Genomic DNA, 22,012 nt, shown 5'->3' on the forward strand with positions numbered 1-22,012 from the left:
TGGCCTGCTCCGAAACAATAACTGTTACCTGAATCTGACTCCCTCATCAGCCTTGGCTGAAGAACACAAAACTCCCTGTGGAGTGAAAATAGATGCTCACTGGTCAGCCTTTTAATCTACTCAAAGTACTGAATTTCTGTTTGTTTTCTACTAATAGTCATCTATGTTTTCTGTAGTTCATTGTACCAGTTTTACTGCTTTAGTTTTGGTATGCCTCAATACTGCTAGTTTTAGTAATTCCCTGATTAGTTAGCTGTCAACAACGCATTTCTGTAGTTCATTGTACCAATTATTACTGCCTTAGTTTTAGTCTCCTGACACCTTTAGCCTAATCTTTGTTTTCAATTGCTTAGTAGAACATGGCTGACCAAATTTATTTCTCTTCTCAATGTTTTATTGATATTATGTTAATTTTCTAGTTTTAGTGTTCAGTGTTTTGTATGTAATTCCATTGTTTATTTTTGTGTTTGTTTGTCTCGTATGTTCTTACTGCTGTAAAGCACATTGAATTGCCTTTGTGTAGAAAATGTGCCATATAAATAAAGCTGTCTTGTCTTGGTTAATTTGGCTGAAGACGGCTCATCCAAAGGCAGACTTAAAGGACTGAACCAAAATGAAATAGAGCAAGGAAAAAAAAGGCTGGGTCTTTACAGATAAACTAAATTGTGTAATCAACTAAACATCACAAATATGTCTTGTTGTCTTTTCAGGTACAACTGTGGATTCAACTACATTTCCCCCTTTAACAATTACCCTTACAACTTCTAACACCCAAAGTACTTTGGATGCCCCTATCCTCATTACAACCAACATTACAACTGATCCCCCCATCACCAACACAACCAACAATACAGCTACTTCCACAATCACCACCACAAGCAACATTACAACTGCTACCTCCATCCCCACGATAACTAAAGATACAATCGCTATCACCATCACAAACAACATTACAACTACTAATATCCACACTACAACCAACATTAAAACTGCTCAACCAATTGCCACCATAACCAACATTACAACACCTTCAAATTTTCCCAGTACAAACAATAGTCCAACTGCTCTTACTATCCCCACAACAACAAATATCAAAAGTGCTCCCACTATTCCCACTGCAACTAACATTACAACAGCTCCAACTGATCCCACCACAACTAACAGTACAACAGTTCCAACTATTACCTCCACAACCAACTTTTCAACTGATTCAACTAATCCCACCATTACCACCTTCGAAACTGATCAAACTATCACCACCACAACCAACATTACAGCTGCTCCAACTATTCCCACCACAAGTAACATTACAATTACTCCAATTGTTCCCACCCCAACCAACATCACAACTGCTCCAACTTTTCCCACCACAATCAACATTATAACTGCTCCAACTATTCCCACCATAAGTAACATTACAACAATTCCAAATTTTCCCACCACTACCAACATCAAAACTGATGAAACTTTTCCCACCACAACCAACATTACATTTGCGCCAATTGTTCCCACCACAACCAACATTACAACAACCCCAAATATTACAGCCACAACTAACTTTTCAGCTGCTTCAACTAATCCTACCACTACCACTATCAAAATTGATCTAACTATTACCACAACTAACATTACAACAGGTACAAAATTTCCCACCACAACCAACAGTGCAATTGCTCAAATAGTTCCCAACACAACCAACATTACAACTGCTCCAACTATCCCCACCACAACTAATATTACAACGGCTCCAACTACTCCCTCACCAAGTAACATTACAACAGCTCCAAGTTTTCACACCACAACCAACATTACAATTGCACCAATTGTTCCCACCCCAACCAACATTACAGCTGCTCCATCTATTCCCACCACAACCAACATTACAACAACCCCAAATATTACCGCCCCAACTAACTTTTCAACTGCTTCAACTAATCCCACCACTACCAACATCAAAACTGATCAAACTTTGCCCACCACAATAAACATTAAAACTGCTCCAACTATTCCCACCACAAGTCACATTACAACAGCTCCAAAATTTCCCACCACAACCAACATTACTACTGCTCCAGCTATTCTCACTATAACCAACATTACAACAACCCCAAATTTTACCGCCACAACTAACTTTTCAGCTGTTTCAACTAATCCTACCACTACCACTATCAAAATTGATCAAACTATTACCACCACAACTAACATTACAACAGCTACAAATTTTCCCACCACAACCAACAGTACAATTGCTCAAATAGTTCCCAACATAACCAACATTACAACTGCTCCAACTATTCCCACCAAAACTAACTTTTCAACTGCTTCAACTAATCCCACCACTATCAACATCAAAACTGGTCAAACTATTACCACCACAACTAACATTACAACAGCTACAAATTTTCCCACCACAGCCAACAGTACAATTGTTCCCATCAAAACTGCTCCAAATATCCTCACCCCAACCGGCATCACAACTGCTCCTACTATCCCAATTTCAACTGCTCCAATTTTCCCCATGACAAGCAAAAGTACAACTGTTCCAAATTTTCCCACCACAACCAACATTACAATTGCTCCAACTATCCCCACAACTAACATTACTGCCGCTCTAACTGTTCCCAGCACAACCAATATAAAAACAGCCCCAACTATTATTACTATTCCCACCATAACTAACATTACAACAGCTCCAAATTTTACGACCACTACTAACATTACAATTACTTATACTATCCCCACTACAGCCAACATTAAAACTGCCACTAATGTTCCCACCACAACCAACTTTACAATTTCTCCAACTATTCCAACCACAACCAAGATTTCAACTGCTTCTACTATGTTTTCTACAACCAAAGAAACAGCTGCAGCTTTCACAGTCTTCTCTACAGCAAAAGCAGTAACAACAGTCACCACCACTACAACTAGCACAAGCACTACATCTTCAACTACAGCTATACCAATCAAAGGTATTGTTAAAAAAAACATTTTTGCATTTACTTACAGTAGAACCAATGCTTAGAACCCAGTGTGTGATCTCCTTTTTTCAGTCTTTAGAAGAAATATTTGTTGAGCCCAAAACACTTAATACCATGCTAGCAATACAAAAATTTAGAATCAGAAGTTCAACAACTTGTTATAGTGTAATTCCTTTTCATTTACCTTCCATTATTGACTGAAATGATACAGTAAGCATGTTTTCCTTTAAAACACTTTTGCTCATCACCTATTATGTTAATGTTCTCACTCTCTCACTCTCTCTCGCTCGCTGACTAAAAGTATGGACAAAACTTCTTATACAATGTGTTTTCTTTATTTTAATGACTAGTTACATTGGGAAATTCTCACAGAAGGCATCAAAACTATGAATGAACTCATGTGGAGTTGTGTAACCAAAAAGGTGAAATAAATGAAAACATGTTCAAAAAGGCCACCCTTTGCTCCAATTACTTTGCACACTTGCTTTTTTGAAGAAAATATTGTATAAAAAATGTTTTCAGTTATTTCACCTTTTTTAAGATAAGATAAGATGATAAGATGACCTTTATTAGTCCCACAAGTGGGAAATTTGTTTTGTTTACAGCCAAGCAAAGTAAAAGTAAAAGTTATGCAGCAGAGGGAGAAAAACACTAAAATACAATAAGACCGACCGCAATGAGATAAAATAAACTCAATACAATAGACAGTTTATACCTTAAGAATGGGTTAAAAATAATAAATAATAACCACACTAGATACAGCTAGAAATACAGAGTACACTTCATCCAACAGCTTTGTTGTAGAGTCTGACAGCAAGTACATAACTCCACATGTGTTCATAGTTTTGATGCCTTCTTTAGAGAGTTTAGTGACTTTCTATTCTCCACTGTGAAGCTGTCCAGACTGGTTATTGTTGGTGATTTTAACATTCACATTGATGATGCCTCAGACCACTTTGCTGTGACTCTTTTACAGCCTCATGGACTCCTTCAGTTTTACCCAGGATGTTTCTGGCCCCAGATACACCCGAGGGCACACTCTTGACCTTGTTTTTACCCTGGGTCTAAATGGTGACAGTGTTTGTCCTGAAGACGTTTATATTTCAGATCACCATTTCATTTTCTTTAACTTGTCCAAGTTTTCTGCTGCTTTTGATCCACCCTGTTCTTCTGATAATGACCCAAATTATGTAACTTCTCAGTTTGACGAGCACTGCCTCTACATTCTGGACAACATCTGTCCTGTCAGAACCAGATCAGTTCCTGCAGTGAACTCTACTCTCTAGTTTAATGGCAGCATTCGCAGCCTGAAGCACCAATGCAGGAAAAATTGAACGCTTGTGGAAGAAAACCTATCTCTACATCCATCTGCTGCACCTAAAGTATCTTCTGACATCCTTTAACTCTGCAGTCAAAGACATGAGAGTTGCCTATTTTTCCCAACCTGGTGTCCCAGAGCAAAGGAAATCCCAAGGTGCTGTTTAACACCATCAGCAGCATTGCTTCTCCTGCCTCTCCTACAGCCTCCATCCACTCTGTTGCAGACTGTGAGAACTTTCTGTCTTTCTTTGTGGACAAAGTCAACAAGGTCAGATCTAGCATCTCTCCTTCAGCCTTATTGCTGCCTCTCCCGACTCCAACCAGGCCCTTCATCCTAGATGTATTTGCTACTCTTAGCCTGAGCTAACCAAACTAGTTAACTCTATGAAGACCTCTGCATGCCCCCTCGACATCTTACCCTCATCTTTGTTTAAAAATGCTTTTCAGTCCATCGGTCCCAGCGTGCTCTCTATAATTAATGCTTCTCTGGTCTCTGGTCAGGTCCCTGCTTACTTTAAGAACGCTGTAATCCACCCGCTTCTTAAAAAACCGAGTCTCGACCCCTCTCTCCATAGCCGCTTCAGACCCATCTCTAAACTTCCGTTCATCTCCAAGATCTTGGAAAAGGTTGTGGCTAAACTCACAGCTGCTCTTGATGAACATAACATCTACAATAGCTTCCAGTCAGGTTTTTGTAGAGCTCATTCAACTGAAACAGCTCTTCTTAGGGTCTCTAATGACCTTCTGACCCACAGTGATGCAGGGGACTGTTCTGTTCTGGTCCTGCTGGACCTGACTGCAGCCTTTGACACTGTTGACCATCACCTGCTACTGGAGAGGCTGAGAGACTGGGTAGGCCTTTCAGGATCTGCTCTGGAGTGGTTCTCCTCTCATCTTTGAGCGCTCCTTTTCTGTGGCCGTCTCCAAGTTTAGGTCCTCCACCACCTCTCTTACCCATGGTGTCCCACAAGGTTCTGTGCTGGGGCCTCTGCTCTTCCTCCTCTATCTGCTTCCTCTTCAGCACATCCTGAGCTCCTTTAAATGAATGTCCAATCAACTTTATGCAGCTGACATCCAACTGTACATCTCCTTTAAGCCCTATGAGATACCTAAGCTGCAGCTGTTACACACCTGCTTAGACTCTATTAAAATCTGGATGGCTGAGAACCTTTTGCAACTGAATGAAGATAAGACTGAGATCCTCATCTGGGCCCCAGACAAGTTGGTTCCCAAAGTCAGAGACTCTCTTGGTCAGCTTGCTTCTCACGCCAAACCCTCTGTCAGGAAACTTGGTGTGACCTTTGACCCAGTTCTCACCCTGGATTCTCATGCCAGTTCTCTTGTTCGCTCTTCCTTCATCCATCTCAGGAACATTGCAAGGCTGAGTCCCATTCTGCCCTGCTCTCATGTTGAGATTGTTCTCCATACCTTCATCTCCTCACTACTGCAGCTTGCTTTTCACTTGTCTGAGCAGAACCTCCCTGAACCATCTACAGGTGGTTCAGAATGCCTGTGCTCAACTTCTGACCAAGTTCTCCAATAGCACCCACATCACCCCGCTTCTCCTCCAGATTCACTGACTGCCAGTCAACTTCAGGGTTAATTTCAAGATCCTGGTTCTGGATTTTAGGGCCTCACATGGACAAGCATCATCATGCACTGAACAAAAATATAAACACAACACTTATGTTTTTGCTCCCATTCTTCATGAGATGAACTCAAACATTTGAAAAATTGTCTATGTGCACAAAATGGTAAATGGTAAATGGCCTGTCTTTGACATAACACATTGTAGAGTCCCGGAACCCCTCAAGGCGCTTTACAACACAATCAGTCAATCACCCATTCACACACACATTCACATACTGGTGGGGATGAGCTACAATGTGGCCACAGCTGCCCTGGGGCGCACTGACAGAGGCGAGGCTGCCGAGCACTGGCGCCACCGGTCCTTTCGACCACCACCAGCAGGCAACTTGGGTTAAGTGTCTTGCCCAAGGACACAACGACAGTGACAGACTGAGCGGGGCTCGAACCTGCAACCTTCCAATTATGGGGCTAGCACTTAACTCCTGTGCCCCCATCGCCCCAAAGACCCACAACTCTCAAATATTGTTCTGAAATCTGTCTACATGTGTGTTAGTTAGCACTTTTCCTTTATCAAGATAATCAATCCCACCTCACAGGTGTGGCATATTAAGGGGCTGATTAGACAGTATGAATAATGCACAGATGTGCCTTAGACTGCCCGCAATAAAAGGCCACCCTGACGTGCAATTTTGCTTTAAGGGGGGTAGTGGGGCAGAAAACCAGTCAGCATCTGGTGTGGCCACTATTTGCCTCAGACAGGGCAACACAGGGCAGGGAGCTGTTGATCGTTCCATGCACTAAGTGCAGGTCACGGGGGACCGTGCGTTCTCGGTGTTGGCACCTGCACTTTGGAATCAGTTGCCTTTGGTGGTGCGTCAGTCACCCTCATTGGGGGTTTTTAAGACTCGCCTTAAGACCCATTTTTCTGTCGAGGCATTCCAGGATTAGCAAATTTTACCCAGTTTCGATGCCCCGGCCTCTTAATCTTTTTCAGGATTTTATTTTTTGCTTTTACTCTCCTCTTTTAATGAATTTTATGTTGGTTTTACCATTGTCATATTTTATTCTGATGGTTTTATGTTTTTATTGTGTTGTGTTCAGCACCTTGGACGTCTGCATTGGTCGCAGAAGGGGTTTTATAAATAAATGAAATGAAATGAAACATCTTTGTTGCATAGAGTTGATCAAGTGGTTAATTGTGGTCTGTGGAATGTTGGTCCATTCCTCTTCAATAGCTGTGCGAAGTTACTTAATATTGGCAGAAACTGTAACACATTGTCATGGTCATGTATCATGGTCATGGTCTCAGGCGATCCTGGACGTGTGAACATGCTGGATGTGAAGGTCCTGGGCTGGTTTGCTCACATGTGGTCTGCAGTTTTGAGGCCGGTTGGATATACTGCCAAATTTCCTAAAACGCCTTTGGAGATGACTTATGATAGAGAAATGGACATTCATTTTGCGAGCAACAGCTCTGGTAGACATTCCTGCAGTCAGCATTCCAGTTGCACGCTCCCTCAAAGGTTGCCATCTGTGGCATTGGGCTGGTTGATCAAACCGCACACTTCAGGGTGGCCTTTTATTGTGGGCCGTCTAAGGCACACCTGTACACTATGTATGCTGTCTAATCAGCCCCTTGATATGCCACACACGTAGACAGATTTCAGAACAATATTTGAGAGTCACTGGTGTTTTGTGCATGTGGAAAAAGTTTCACGTTTGAGTTCAGCTCATGAAAAATGGAAGCAAAAACAAATGTTGCATTTATATTTTTGTTCAGCGTACAATGGTGATCTTCTCAGTCCCTACATCCCCAGCAGGGCCCTGAGGTCCAGTGATCAAAGCCTACTGGTTGTGCAGCACTCCAGTCTAAAGACCAAAGGTGACAGATCATTTGCTGCTGTGGCCCCCATACTCTGGAACCCCCCCACCCCCCACCCCTGGAACCCCCCCACCCCCCACCCCACCCCACCCCCCGAGCCTGAGAGCAGTGGACTCAGTTGTCTCCTTCAAAAAGCCGCTGAAAACTCACCTGTTCAAGCTGGCCTTTGCCTGACCTTTGTCATCGTCCTTTCCTTTTTCTGCTCTTATTCCGCCTTTCACGGGTTTCACTGATTTCCCTCTTTTTTGTTCATTTCCTCTCTCATTTTCCTTACATTTTGTAATCACAATTCTTATTATTTTCTCATTTTAAAGCAATTTTTAATCATCATTTATTGAAATTCTCTTTTATATTTTAATTTGTTTGTTTTTATGAAACACCTTGTGATTTTTATCATAAGAGGTGCTATATAACAGATCGCTTTCTTTCTTTCTTTGCATGTTTGTGAATGTAAGTTTAATTTCAATGGCCATTAACTTTTTTTTATATCCAAACAGAAGTGGCATTATCAGTCACACTAGACATGGAATACAAACCAGACTATAACAATAAAGACAGCATTGCATACAAAGACCTTGAATCACGCATTATTCCAATAGTAAGTGCACTGTTACCTGAACCAATGTTCACATTTATGACACTTGTGTTTTCTTACTGATGTTATGAATCATGTTTCTCTCACAGTTACAGAAGCAGTATGGTGGCATAAAAGGATTCATTAGTGTTTTTGTGACAAGATTCAGGTAAGGAACTTTTTCCATTATCAAATATAATGTTATAACAGATGAGTAAGAAATCCTAATGTATTTCTCAACACAATTTGAAGGTTTATGTATTTTTCACAGAAAAGGAAGCGTGATCATAGACTTTACTGTCAAGACATCTCAAATTGATGGGACTAAAATGACTGAGGCAAATAAAAATCTAACAGGAGCCTTGAGGGAAATTGCCCCAGTCATTGAATCAGCTGTTGCACAGTACTATAGTAAGTAGGGTGAGGATGGGTGCATGTGTAAAATAAATTATTGAATTGATTTATTTTAGTTTCTCCATAGGCCCTACTAACTTGGTTTCATCTGCTGCCATCACCTATACGGGTCAAACGATGATGCTGACATGTGGCCCCCCTGATTTTAATATTGGAACAATTTCCCAAAATGTCTGGAAATTTAAAGATTTGCCGATAAACTCAATTAGGTTTAAAAGTTCATCTGATGGAAATCAGTCCACTCTGACGGTCAGCAATGTCATTCTTTCTGATGCTGGTAAGACAAAACCAACTTTATTTGGAGAAATTTTTATTCAAGCAATTCCAACAAAATGTGAATTGTTTTATTTATTTAGATATTTCTAGTCTTTATCCAACAATGCAACACATGAAGCACTCTTTTTTAACTTTATATTTCACTGTTCACAATTCTACTGATCACAGTTTAACTGTGGATACATTAGATATGTTATTTTGACTAGAATGAGTGATATTAATACAAACGTAACATGTTACGGAAATGTTTATAAAAAAACCTAATACTTTCAATTCTACTTTGTTTTCAACTTGTTAGTCATTTTTATTCATACTTCTTTAGCATATATTACGTCCCCAAGCTCGCTAGGAGTGATGTGGTAGAGGGAGTAATGAAATAGTGTAATGCTGAGAGTAATAACAAAGTTGTGTGTCGCTATAAACTTCAATTCAAAAATACTTAATCCCGGAGGGAAATTGATTAAACAAGGGTTTTAATAAAGGAAACCCTAAAAGGGTCAAAGTGTATATACAATATTAAGGCTATTTACATAAGGATAAACAAAAGAACAATTTACTAAAGTTTAACTGAAAATGCCAATAAGTAATCTACAAAAAATCCTAAAGCTTAAATGGAGCTGTCCTGTTAACAGAGACTCACTTATAAATCCAAATGTCCTGTTATCAAATACCGAGTGTTCCTAACAATTGCCAAGTTTACTAAACAAGCTAAACACTATGCGGAGCACGCGAGGAGAAGAGAGGAGTGAAAACACTTCCCTGTAGCCTGCTCCCCCTTTCTCATCCCGGGTGTGATCCTTTTAACAGCTGCTGGAGTGATTAGAATTACAAACAGCTGGGTTACATGGGAAAGGAGCCGGGTGATGAAGGTGCTGCTGAGGCCATCTGGTGGCCGAAAAGGGTACCGTCCGTAACAGTGTAATATTGTTTCTGAACAGTAAAAAGTGCAGGGGACAAAAATTGACTTTTGAAAACAAAATAAAAATTACGTCCATGGTGGCGACACCTTATCAAAAAAAAACAAACAAAAAAAACAAGTAGAAGCATTTCCACCATATCCAGCTCTTTCTCTATTTAATTTCTTCTCTGACATGCAGACAGGAGGCTGCCTTCTTGGAATCGAGCGGTCAGAGAAAATGCTGTGATTTAAGTTTTCTTTATCCTCACATGGCGATAAAAAAGTCCCATTGAGATTAAAAATCTCTTTTACAAGGGTGTCCTGGCCAAGAGGCAGCAACATTTGACACAGTTACAACATAAAAGTAGTGAAAATATGATGGATCGTTAAAAATCATTGCACATTACTGATGTGGTCTCTGATGCTTTCAGCTTGCTTTTGGATTCATTTAAGAAAACTAGTTCTGTCAGTTTTCAGTTTTCTGCAGCAGGATCCAATCAGACAGAGCTGAATAGGCAAATGCTTTCTTTCCAGGCTCTGTACAAGCAAATGGGACATAGGGCAACAGTTGATCATTGGAAGAATAGAAGTCAATACATCTCCATGTGATTAAAGTGCAAAAATATGAAGGCAATAATCCAAGCAATAAATTGTGTATGAAAACATACCAATGACCTTGGATAACACACATGAATTTGATATTGGCCTGTAATTATTCTGAACTGCTGGATCACTTCTTTTTAAGACTGGTAAAACTTTTGTTGATTTCCACACTAATGGAACTTCATTGGTGTTGATCGAAAGATTAACAAGAGTTGTAAGTGGCTCTGCCACAAAACCTGCTGCCGTCTTTTAAAAATGGCTCCATTAAATGTGGTCCTGGCAGGCTTTCTGTGATCTAACGTTTTTAAAGCTTAATGCACTTCATGAAATGTAAAAAGGTACAAAGTTAAAATGATCTCCAGAAAGCTTTGGGGGTACTGTGCCAGAATTTATCAAGAGGGTTCCTACAGGATCAAAGAAGGAACCGATCTACATTTCAAGTCTCAAGTTCTATCATAAACTGAAACTAACAAATGTAGGTAGAGCGTGAAAAAACGTATATACTGAAAAAGACTTAATCACTTTTTCCAGAATCTTTGAGGATCATTAAGGTCTCAATGGTGACAGACACATATTCTGATTTGGCCTTTTTAATAAGGGAAGTGCATTTATTTCTCAGCTATTTAAAAGCAGACAAGTCTGTTCTTCCTGTCTTGTCCCAAGCTCTGTTTCGCTCATGTATAATCTCTACTAATTCTGGTGAAAACCAGGGATTCTCACATTTCTACATTCAAGGCCAAAAATTCCATTTGCTTGCAAATTGATTGTGACAAAACAATAGAAGCCTTACATCTTGATTTAACATAAATAGCTACACCACCTCCTTTTATTTGGTCTGTCAGTACGGTAGACATTATACCCATCTATGTCAATGTCTTAATTTATAATAGATTTAGTTAGCCAAGTTTCTGAAATTAAGATTATATCTGCCCCAGTCGATGTAACCCAGATTCTGACCTTGTCCATTGTTGACAGTAAGCTACACACATTCAGGTGGACAGATTTAAGACCAGACAGTGATTTAAAATCAGAAGCAGTTCGGGTGCAGTGTAGTTTAAGACCAGGGTTTGATTGTACATTTCCAGATAAATGTAGGAGTAAGACAATCAGCATTCCTTGTTTCACATTTTATTTTGATTCAGTGCTTTGATGTGTTGGAACAAGGCAGAAACCTCTAATGAATGTCAAATGAGATAATCACACAGAGCAAGAAGACATTGCAGTTTAGGAAGGTCTCTAGACAGAGTTGGAAACAGATTTATACTTTGATCCAGTTTAACTTCATTCAGAAAAGCCATAGAGCAATGTTTTCCAAATTGAGATGAATGTCAGAAGATCCAACATAATGTGACCAGATATAGTGCTCGATCCACAATCCCAAGAAGCCAATAGGCGTATAAGAGTAATAAATAATACCATCATTCACCTCCTTCAACACTTAACAGAAGTGAATAATACTGACCTCCATAGGATCAAGCCTAGCACACGCTCTAAGTGCAAACTCAGAGCTGATTAGCTCCAGAAGAACACAGTAGGTCCAAGCTTAGGCCAATTGTCTCCAGCAGGACACAGCAGACCTAAGCTGGTCAGCTCCAGGAGTGTAGCAGGCTCAGGTCAGGTAGCTTCGGATGAATGAATACTCACCCCGTCTGGCACCAACAACCATGCCTTGTTCAAAGTCAATTAAATCACCTTTCTTCCCCAAGGCATATTTACAGTTGTGGTCAGAGGTTTACATACACTTGTAAAAAATATAATATAATGGCTCTACTGAGTGTCCCGTTATTTCTAAAACTCTGATTTTTCTCTGATAGAGTGATTGGAACAGATACTTCTTTGTCACAAAAAACATTCATGAAGTTTGGTTCTTTAATGTCTTTATTATGGGTTAACAGAGAAAAGTGATCACATTTGCTGGGTCACAAATATACATACAGCAGTGCTAATATTTGGTTACATGTCCCTTAGCCATTTTCACTTCAATTAGGCGCTTTTGGTAGCCATCCACAAGCTTCTGGCAAGCTTCTGGTTGAATCTTTGACCACTCCTCTTGACAGAATTGGTGAAGTTCAGTTAAATTTGATGGCTTTCTGACATGGACTTGTTTCTTCAGCACTGTCCACATGTTTTCAATGGGGTTTAAGTCAGGACTTTGGGAAGGCCATTCTAAAACCCTTATTCTAGCCTGATTTAGCCATTCCTTTACCACTTTTGATTTGTGTTTGGAGTCATTGTCCTGTTGGAACACCCAACTGTGCCCAAGACCCAACCTTCGTGCTGATGATTTGAGGTTATGTTGAAGAATGTGAAGGTAATCCTCCTTCTTCATTATCCCATTTACTCTCTGTAAAGCACCAGTTCCATTGGCAGCAAAACAGCCCCACAGCATAATATTCCCACCACCATGCTTGACTGTAGGCATGGTGTTCTTGGGGTTAAAGGCCTCACCTTTTCTCCTCCAAACATATTGCTGGGCATTGTGGCCAACTCGATTTCCGTTTCGTCTGACCACAGAACTTTCCTCCAGAAGGTCTTATCTTTGTCCATGTGATCAGCAGCAAACTTCAGTCGAGCCGTAAGGTTCCGCTTTTGGAGCAAGGGCTTCCTTCTTGCACGGCAGCCTCTCAGTCCATGGAGATGCAAAACACGTTTGACTGTGGACAATGACACCTGTGTTCCAGCAGCTTCTAATTCTTGGCAGATCTGCTTTTTGGTGATTCTTGGTTCCCTCTTTACCCTCCTGACCAATTTTCTCTCAGCAGCAGGTGATAGCTTGCGTTTTCTTCCTGATCTTGGCAGTGATGAAACAGTGCCATGCACCTTATACTTACAAACAATTGTTTGCACTGTTGCTCTTGGGACCTGCAGCTGCTTTGAAATGGCCCCAAGTGGCTTTCCTGACTAGTTCAAGTCAATAATTTGCTTTTTCAGATCCATGCTGAGCTCCTTTGACTTTCCCATTGTAGCGTTTGTGGGCGTTTGCATCCAATGAGCCCTATTTACCTGGCCTAAGAGAAGTCACCAGCTGTAGTCACTCATAATCACTCACAAGAAGTTAAGAGGCCATGCTATGAAGCTCAGTTCACTGACACGTTTCTAAGTCACCAAAATTGCTAGTTCATGTTGCTGTATGTATATTTGTGACCCAGCAAATGTGATCACTTTTCTCTGTTAACCCATAATAAAGACATTAAAGAACCAAACTTCATGAATGTTTTTGGGACAAAGAAGTATCTGTTCCAATCACTCCATCAGAGAAAAATCAGAGTTTTAGAAATAACGGGACACTCAGTAGAGCCATTATATTATATTTTTTACAAGTGTATGTAAACCTCTGACCACAACTGTGATATATATATATATATATATATATATATATATATATATATATATATACATATAAAATTTGATTATTACATTTGGTAATAACATCCACATTTTGGCCAAATGCTGATTTATTGCTGAAGAGTAGGTAATTCATTGTGAAATAAAACTGTGCTTCTCTTAATTGTAGGACTCTATACATGCATTCTGATGGGAGAATATGTTTATTTCCATCAAAACAAAACACTGTCACAGGAAAACATCAGAGCAGCTCCTGTTGTACAAGTCAAGAGTGAAATACCTGTCAAGTGCCAAGTAAATCAGATACAGTCACTCGAGTGTTGTGTGCAGTCCCCCTTCACAGTCAAATGGTATAATAGTTCGGTCGCATTACTTTCAGGTAAGCATAAATTTAATTTCTAAAACAAACCAGTGTATTCATGATTGGAAGCTTAAAAATACATCTGAATTTTGACCTCAATTGTAAAATGTTCACAGATTCCGTTGGAGGCAAAAATTGTACCAAGTACAATTATAAAATGGAAAACTGCAATACCCCAACAACAAAAACCTTCACATGTAAAGTTGAAAACATTTCTTTAATTTATGAAGCAAAAACAAAGCTGACCATTTTTGTAGAAGGTAAGAGGAAAGTAAAAACTATAAATATGTACATAATGTTGTTTTATTGTCCTTTTGATTGATTCACTGTTCCTCACTTAAGATGTTATATGTAAAAATAATAAGTATGGAGATGGTCGTATAGGCGACAAAGTTGGCATAATGTGTGGTGAAGGTCTAGAGGGGCACACAATTGTTCAGTGTCAAGAACCTGGAGTGTGGAAACTTGTGGAGGACACCTGCATTATAACAATAATCAAGGAATTGTTAACTCAGTCAAAGGTAGGTAATTATCTAATGAAACCACACTGTATGGTAATGTGAGATGTTGGGGATATGTTTAAAAACCTTTTCCCAGTAATCTGCTGATTTTAATTAAGCATTTTAGTATTTGTTAGAAAACATTTTAGCCCCTTAAATTGGTTTAAGCACGCTTTGGATGAAACTGAAAATTAACTGTAGAAATATGGGCATGTCCATCCATCCATTCTCTTCCACTTATCCAAAGTCGGGTCACGGGGGCAGCAGCCTAAGTCAAGAGGCTCCGACTTTCCTCTCCCCAGCCACTTGGGCCAGCTCTTCCGGGGGAACCCCAAGGGGTTCCCTGGCCAGGCAAGAGACATAGTCCTTCCAACATGTGCTGGGTCTCCCATTAGGCCTCCTTCTGGTTGGACGTGCCTGGAAAATCTCACCAGGGAGGGGTCCAGGAGGCATTCTAATCAGATGCCTGAACCACATCAACTGGCTCGTCTTAATGTGGAGGAGCAGCAGATTTAATCCTAGCCTCTCCCGGATGAACAAGCTTCTCACCCTATCTCTAAGGGAGAGCCCAGACACCCAGCGGAGAAAGCTCATTTCGGCCGCTTGTATCCGCAGTCTCGTTCTTTCAGTCACTACCCAAAACTTGTGGCAATAAGTGAGGGTAGGAACATAGATAGATTGACCGGTAAATCGAGAGCTTCACCTTCTGGATCAGCTCTCTTTTCACCTCAACAGATCGGTACAATGCCCGCATCACTGCAGATGCATCACCAATTCGCATATCGATCTCACGCTCCAGCTTTCCCTCACTTGTGAACGAGACCCAGAGATACTTAAACACCTCCACTTGGGGCAGGACCTCTTCCCTGACCCAGAGAAGGCTTCCTACCCTTTTCTGACACAAGACCATGGTCTCAGATTTAGAGGAGCTGATTCTCAACAAAGCTGCTTCACACTTGGCTGCAAACTGCTCCAGCGAAAGCCGGAGATCACATTATGATGAAGCCAACAAGACCATGTCATCTGCAAAAAGCAGAGACCCGATCTTCAGGCCACCAAAAAGGATCCCCTTGGCTGTGCCTAGAAATCCTGTCCTTAAAAGTTATGAACAGAAACAGTGAGAAAAGACAGCCTCATCGTCATACAACTCTCATTGGCAACAAGCCCGACTTACTGCTGGCATTGCGGACCAAGCTCTGACACCAGTCATACAGGGACCTAACAGCCTTCATCAGAGATCATGGTACCCCATACTCCCAGAGTACCCCCACAGGGCCTCCCGAGGGACGCAGTTGAAGGCCTTCTCCAAATCCACAAACACATGTAGTTTGGTTGGACAAACTCCCACACACACTCCAAGACCCTCCTGAGGGTAAAGAGCTGGTCCAGTTTTCCATGGCCAGGACAAAACCACATTGCTCCTCCTGAATCCGGGGTTCGACAATACGAAGGACCCTCCCCTCCAGAACCCCAGAATAGACCTTACCAGGGAGGTTCACAAGTGTGATCACCTTGTAGTTGGAACACACTCTGTGGTCCCCCTTTCTAAATAGGGGGACCACCACCCCAGTCTGCCAGTCCAGTGGAACTGCCCCAGATTTCCATGCAATACTGCAGAGCTGCATCAGTCAACACAGCCCTACAACGTTCAGAGTGTTAAGGAACACCAGGCGGATCTCATCCATCCCCGGGGCCTTGCCACCGAGGAGTTTTTTGACAACGTCAGTGACCTTGGTCCCAGAGATTAAAGAGTTCAACCCAAATCTCCAGGCTCAGCTTCCTCACTGGAAGACATGCTTGTGGGATTAATGAGGTCTTTAAAGTATTCCACCTACCGATCCGCAACATCCTAAGTAGAGGTCAGCATCACACCATCCTCACTGTTAACAGTGTTGGTAGCACACTGCTTTCCCCTCCTGAGGTGCCGGATGGTGGACCAGAATCTCCATATCTTAATATGGGCATGTATGAATGAAAAAATAAACAATATTTCCCTACAGCTATTTAAAAATGTCATCTTTTATCAAAGTTTTATGCAAATTGTAAATAATTGATAAAACTAAAATAGTTAGCATATACTTTTGAGGTCGTCACAGTCAGTGCATTTTCTCCTTTTTAACACAACCCGTTGAATTGTTGCCATTTTGGGAGGTTGTTCAGACAGTGGCTAACTCTGCTTAACCTCTCAATAAGGTGGACTCTGAATGGTTCGCTTTTCAGTTAGTCTTATCTGTTAAATTTGTTAAGTGGCTTCTTTGTCCAATCCTCTCATTTCCTGATTTCATTTGCGTCATTGTCAAGATTAGTTTAGCCTATTATATAGTTTGACAAAAATGGCAATCAATTTTAGCCTAGTGAACTAGACCAAATTCTTGCTTTGCAAAGTTTGGTCTAGACACGCTCCATTGGAACCTCAGCAGCTTCTACCAGGACTCTGGCTAGCCAATCACAGCCCTCTAGAGGGGTTTCAAACACATAAAGAGCTGTGATTGGTCCATAATGGTGGGCCAATCATAGTGCTCTATCTGCTTAGTGAACAAATCACAGAGCTTTATCCGCTTTGTGGGCCAATCAGGGCACTCTATATGCCTGGTGGGTGGGATGATGCAACAGAGTGAAACAAGAGTATGTCACATTCATTGTCCAGTGGAATGCGGAGATCATTTGAAAGACAACGGTAGAACCCGCCCCACAACCGAGAGCTGTCAATGGAGCGTGGCCAGACTAAATAATACATTTATTTAGTCTGGCTTGCCAGGCTAAATCAATTTAGTCTTTTTTATTTTTTGCTCTAATCCAAGTTTTTTTCCCATTTCCATCAATAAAAAATTATTCACGATCAGCAAAATTAACCCCTTTAGGATTTTTTTTGGGCCAGGAATATTAATGTTTCTGACTTTTGAAAGTGAGCCACTCTGAATCACTCTCGAAGTTTTTTATTAATGTGTTACATGGGTAAAGTGAGATTGACGTAAATTGGCATTAGTGTTTTCTTTCAGGACTTGGTAAATGATGAAGTAAAGAACTTTACAGGAGATCTGAGAACAGCTGTCATGGAAAAACAACATCAAATTTCTAACTCATCTTCAACAATATCAGCTATTGTAAATATGCTAACTACCATTGCAACTGTTTCAACAGAAATCAATAAAGTTGTTATGGAGGTACGTAAACATCTGTTCATTTTCCAAACCTTTCATTAAATAACTGAAATATATAATGAACTGCTGTTTGACAGAAATGCACTGCGACAATAACACTTATCTTCATCTACAGAATGTTCTACAAACTGTTGACTTCATCATTAGTGATGGTTCAAAAGAGACTTGGATTAGTCTGAATTCAAATCTAACCAACAATTCCAGCTCAGAGCTACTGGGTTCGATGGAGACCATTTCTGAAAAACTGAATGGGACATTTGACATAGCAACTCAAAATATCCAGCTCAACAGAACCATGTTCAGCAACTATTTGAATGAGGAACTGAACTCTACCGTTTCCATTAATTTAGAAGATACAGCCCTTAACAATGTCTTTATCACCACACTGGTTTTCTCTACCCTTTATAATGTGATGCCAACACGAAACTCCATGTTTAACTTCACCTATTTCAATACTAGCGGCAATGAAACGGACAATGGAAATGCCATCAACGCAGCAGTGCTGCTTGTCAAATTAGATAAAACAAATGTTAACGTCAGTCTGAGCTACAAAAAGCACAACACAAGCCTGTCACAGAGTCCTCAGTGTGTATTCTGGAATTTTAGCCTCTTTGATAAACTTGGTGCTTGGGATAATGAGGGATGTGAGTTTGTGTCTGACATAAATGGCACAGTAACCTGCAACTGCAGCCATCTCACATCATTCTCAATTCTCATGTCAACTAGTATTCCTCCAGATAAGAGCCTTGCCTTGGATATAATCACTTATATTGGAGTTGGGATTTCTCTGGCCAGCTTAGTCATGTGTCTCGTTATTGAAGGAATTGTGTGGAGAGCCCTAACCAAAAACAGTACTGCCTTTATGCGTCACGTTTCCATTGTTAACACTGCCCTGAGTCTCTTGATGGCTGACATTTGTTTTATTGTTAGTGCATACGTTGCAAATAACCTTTATGACAATCCAAATCGGTACAAAGTTCCAATAGCACCATGCAGTGCAGTAACCTTTTTTATGCACTTTTTCTACCTTGCATTGTTTTTCTGGATGCTTGTGTCAGGCCTCCTGCTCCTTTACAGAACAGTCATGGTCTTCTCCCACATGTCCAAGTGGATCATGTTGGCCCTCGGCTTCCTTCTGGGATACGGTTGCCCTCTGATCATAGCTGTGATTACAGTTGCTGTCACAGCACCTAAGGGTGGATACATCAAAGAAGATCAAGCTTGTTGGCTGAACTGGTCTGAGACGAAGGCTCTACTGGCCATGGTGATACCAGCCTTGACCATAGTTGTAATCAATATTTTTATCATCATTGTAGTCTTGTTCAAAATGTTGAGAAGGCGTATGGGAAAGACAGTCCAGGCAGATGAAAACCACACCCTTGTGGTCATAATAAGATGTGTGGCTATCCTGACTCCTTTATTTGGACTGACCTGGTCTTTGGGAATTGGAACCATGGTGTCACCAACAAATGATGGAATCCACATTGCATTTGCTTTCTTCAACTCATTACAGGTATTTAAAGAAACAATGCAGCAGTTTGATGCTGATATATGGATACATTGTCTTTATGCTCAGTTAATATACATATTTTGTATTCCTCAGGGCTTCTTCATTTTAGTATTTGGGACACTATTCGATTCTAAGGTATACTGGCTTTAACTGAATTGCTGTTTTGGGGGAGAAAAATCTTATAGTTGGTGTTACAATTTTTTGACGTAAAATGTAAGCTTATTTCATAGATATAATTAGGTTTCATGTTTTGGCCATAAAAGTACCTCACAAAAGGTAAAACTTAAAGAACGTATTCAAATGAAGAGTTTATTTGCGATAATGGATAGCTCGGCTTTATAGTTTCTAAGAAATGCATTTAGATTATTTACTCCAGGTGCTATCAGTTGAAATAAAGTTTGAGGATTTTGAACATAAATGGCTTTTATCAGTTATTTTTACATTAACTAAGTGCAAAAGCATCTATATTTGTTAATGGTTTGTTTTAAAACAGTTCTTGCCTTAAAAATCATTACAGATGCTTCTTATTCAAAATAATTATAAAAGCAGCTTTGGCAGCTCATTTATCTAGTGTTGCAGTACAAATGAGCACATTAGGTCATCTTTGGCGTCAGTATTTATCAACTCAATCTCTCATTTGGCTGCAGAATATTGTTGTCCTAATGTGTAAAAAGAGAGTAATTTTGACTTGTGGTGTTTTTTTTAACTGAACTTGGGTGTAGATTCGTTCCCTGATCTCAAGACTTGTACCTACTCTCAATAGTGGATCAAAGCCAACCAAAGTAAGTAGAAGGAAACTATTACATGTACCAACACTTTGATCATTTTCTTAATAACTTGGTTTATTGTAGTTGCTATTAAATCAAAATACAGGTCACCAAGTCTACTTGAACTTTTACTTTATATGATTTGGTGAAAAGGCAATAACTTACTTCTACACATATTTTCTTCTTTAGAGTACTACTGCTGGAATTTCCTCTTTCAGTGGACTCAAGATTTTTAATCGATTTTGTGGTAAAAGGCGTGCGTTTGCATTTTGTTTTTATTCCACATTTTTACATACAACAGCTTTTCATTACATTATGAATATTACCATTTTATTATTTGTCTTTCAGATATCTACCATGTTTCTCGGGTTGCAAACTCAAGCAACAGCAGTGGTGCATCAGAGTCATTTAACAAGATCTAAAGCAATGCTGTTAACCTGTACATGACAAATAAAACAATTATGAAATGTTTTTGCTATTATTCATTGTAAATACAGGGTTAACCCTCCCACTGTCCTACCAGGTGACCCCTCCAGGAAATGTGACCGTTGAACAGGGTTGATGGTTTACCCCTTGATTGGCAGGAATGAGGAGTAAGCACCACCTCACCTCACCCCTGCCACATGGACATCTAGGGATAAACCATCATCATTTATCCTTTACTTTAAAAAAAATGAAATAAAAAAGGAAGATTCTTCTCACTGAAGCAAGTGTTTCCCAATCCCCGTCTCTCTGAGAGACTTGTCACTTAGAAAATGTTCTCTGATTATGAAACTTTGGCTGAATAGCGCTTGTTCCCGTCTCCTATGTGGCGACGTTGCGACGCGTCCATGAGCCTGTCTGAGGCAAAGTCCAGAATCTCATATCCTCTTCAGCTCAGAAAGCGCCTATAGAGACTTTTGATTATGTACAAGCAGGAGACCTGCCAACCGTTGGACCTGTTCAGGTTTACACAGACAATCATTAAATTTAGAATTGGCATACAGGTAAAAAAAGGAATGCAGTAAAATAATACAATTTTTATTAAATACTCATTAATTAGTTTACATGCAGAGAGTCGCATCAGATGGATGAAACAGCCGCATGCAGCTCCAGAGCCGCGGGTTGCCGACCCCTGGCCTAAATGCTGACTTGTGAGTAAGTGTGACTTCTCTGGGTGTTGTACTCTACTGTACCGTACTCATAAGCATCCTGCCCACAGATTCGGACTCACCGTGCAACTGCCCTGGGAACCCAGACAGAATCATAAATAAATTAAAAAATATTTATATATTTTAATATTTAGGCTTACTAAAAAAATTTTTTACATATGTGCTAATTTGGAGTCAATGGCCCCAACAAATGTGCTAAGGTAGGTAATGCTACAAAATGATTTCAGTGTTACATAAAATAGAATAGGGGAGTTTTTTTAATTATTATATTTCCTCCAAAAATACACATTCTCCCCCAAAAAAGGATACACTGCAGTAGCATAGCCAAAATTAACCACAAAAATACACCTGTCTGCACAAAAACCGCACTTAAGTTAAGACAGGGAATTATTGCACACTTTCTGTAAATCCTATAAACGTTGTTTCACCTCTCAAATATGACTGTGTGTGTGTCCTATATGATATTTTTAACTACCGATCATTTATACAGCAAAATCATTAAGATTAACAAACTTTTGCATCCCACTGTATTTTGTTGCGCAACTTTTCCTGCATTTTCCCCTCAGGTTTCAACTCTGAGAACATGACATTAGTAATTAGTTGCTTTGAGACAGTTGGATTAGTTCACTCACATGAAGCACACATAGGGGAGTAACATAGCTCTGTAGAAGCTCAGGGG

General features: G+C 40.2%; 1 protein-coding gene across 1 annotated transcript; it reads left to right on the top strand.

Annotated features, from left to right (window-relative positions):
• The first annotated feature begins 691 nt into the window (after nucleotides 1-691).
• LOC107393469 (adhesion G-protein coupled receptor F1) lies at nucleotides 692-20,950 on the top strand. Its single transcript, XM_015971839.3, has 14 exons — nucleotides 692-2,972; nucleotides 8,271-8,371; nucleotides 8,458-8,516; nucleotides 8,619-8,758; nucleotides 8,829-9,038; nucleotides 14,053-14,262; nucleotides 14,361-14,504; nucleotides 14,587-14,765; nucleotides 17,744-17,908; nucleotides 18,021-19,418; nucleotides 19,509-19,550; nucleotides 20,138-20,197; nucleotides 20,372-20,438; nucleotides 20,531-20,950. Exons 1-14 carry the CDS (start codon nucleotides 2,519-2,521, stop codon nucleotides 20,602-20,604), a joined length of 3,303 nt encoding a protein of 1,100 aa, XP_015827325.3. The 5' UTR covers nucleotides 692-2,518; the 3' UTR covers nucleotides 20,605-20,950.
• The last annotated feature ends 1,062 nt before the right edge of the window (nucleotides 20,951-22,012 follow it).

The sequence above is a fragment of the Nothobranchius furzeri genome, chromosome 2, assembly GCF_043380555.1.
Source record: "Nothobranchius furzeri strain GRZ-AD chromosome 2, NfurGRZ-RIMD1, whole genome shotgun sequence".
NCBI lineage: Eukaryota > Metazoa > Chordata > Actinopteri > Cyprinodontiformes > Nothobranchiidae > Nothobranchius > Nothobranchius furzeri.

Coding starts and splice junctions, on each gene's coding strand:
- LOC107393469 (XM_015971839.3), top strand. CDS start 2,519: ATGACAAGCAAAAGTACAACTGTTCCAAATTTTCCCACCACAACCAAC. Junction 8,759..8,828: donor AGCTGTTGCACAGTACTATA/GTAAGTAGGGTG, acceptor GTTTCTCCATAG/GCCCTACTAACTTGGTTTCA. Junction 19,551..20,137: donor GGACACTATTCGATTCTAAG/GTATACTGGCTT, acceptor ACTTGGGTGTAG/ATTCGTTCCCTGATCTCAAG.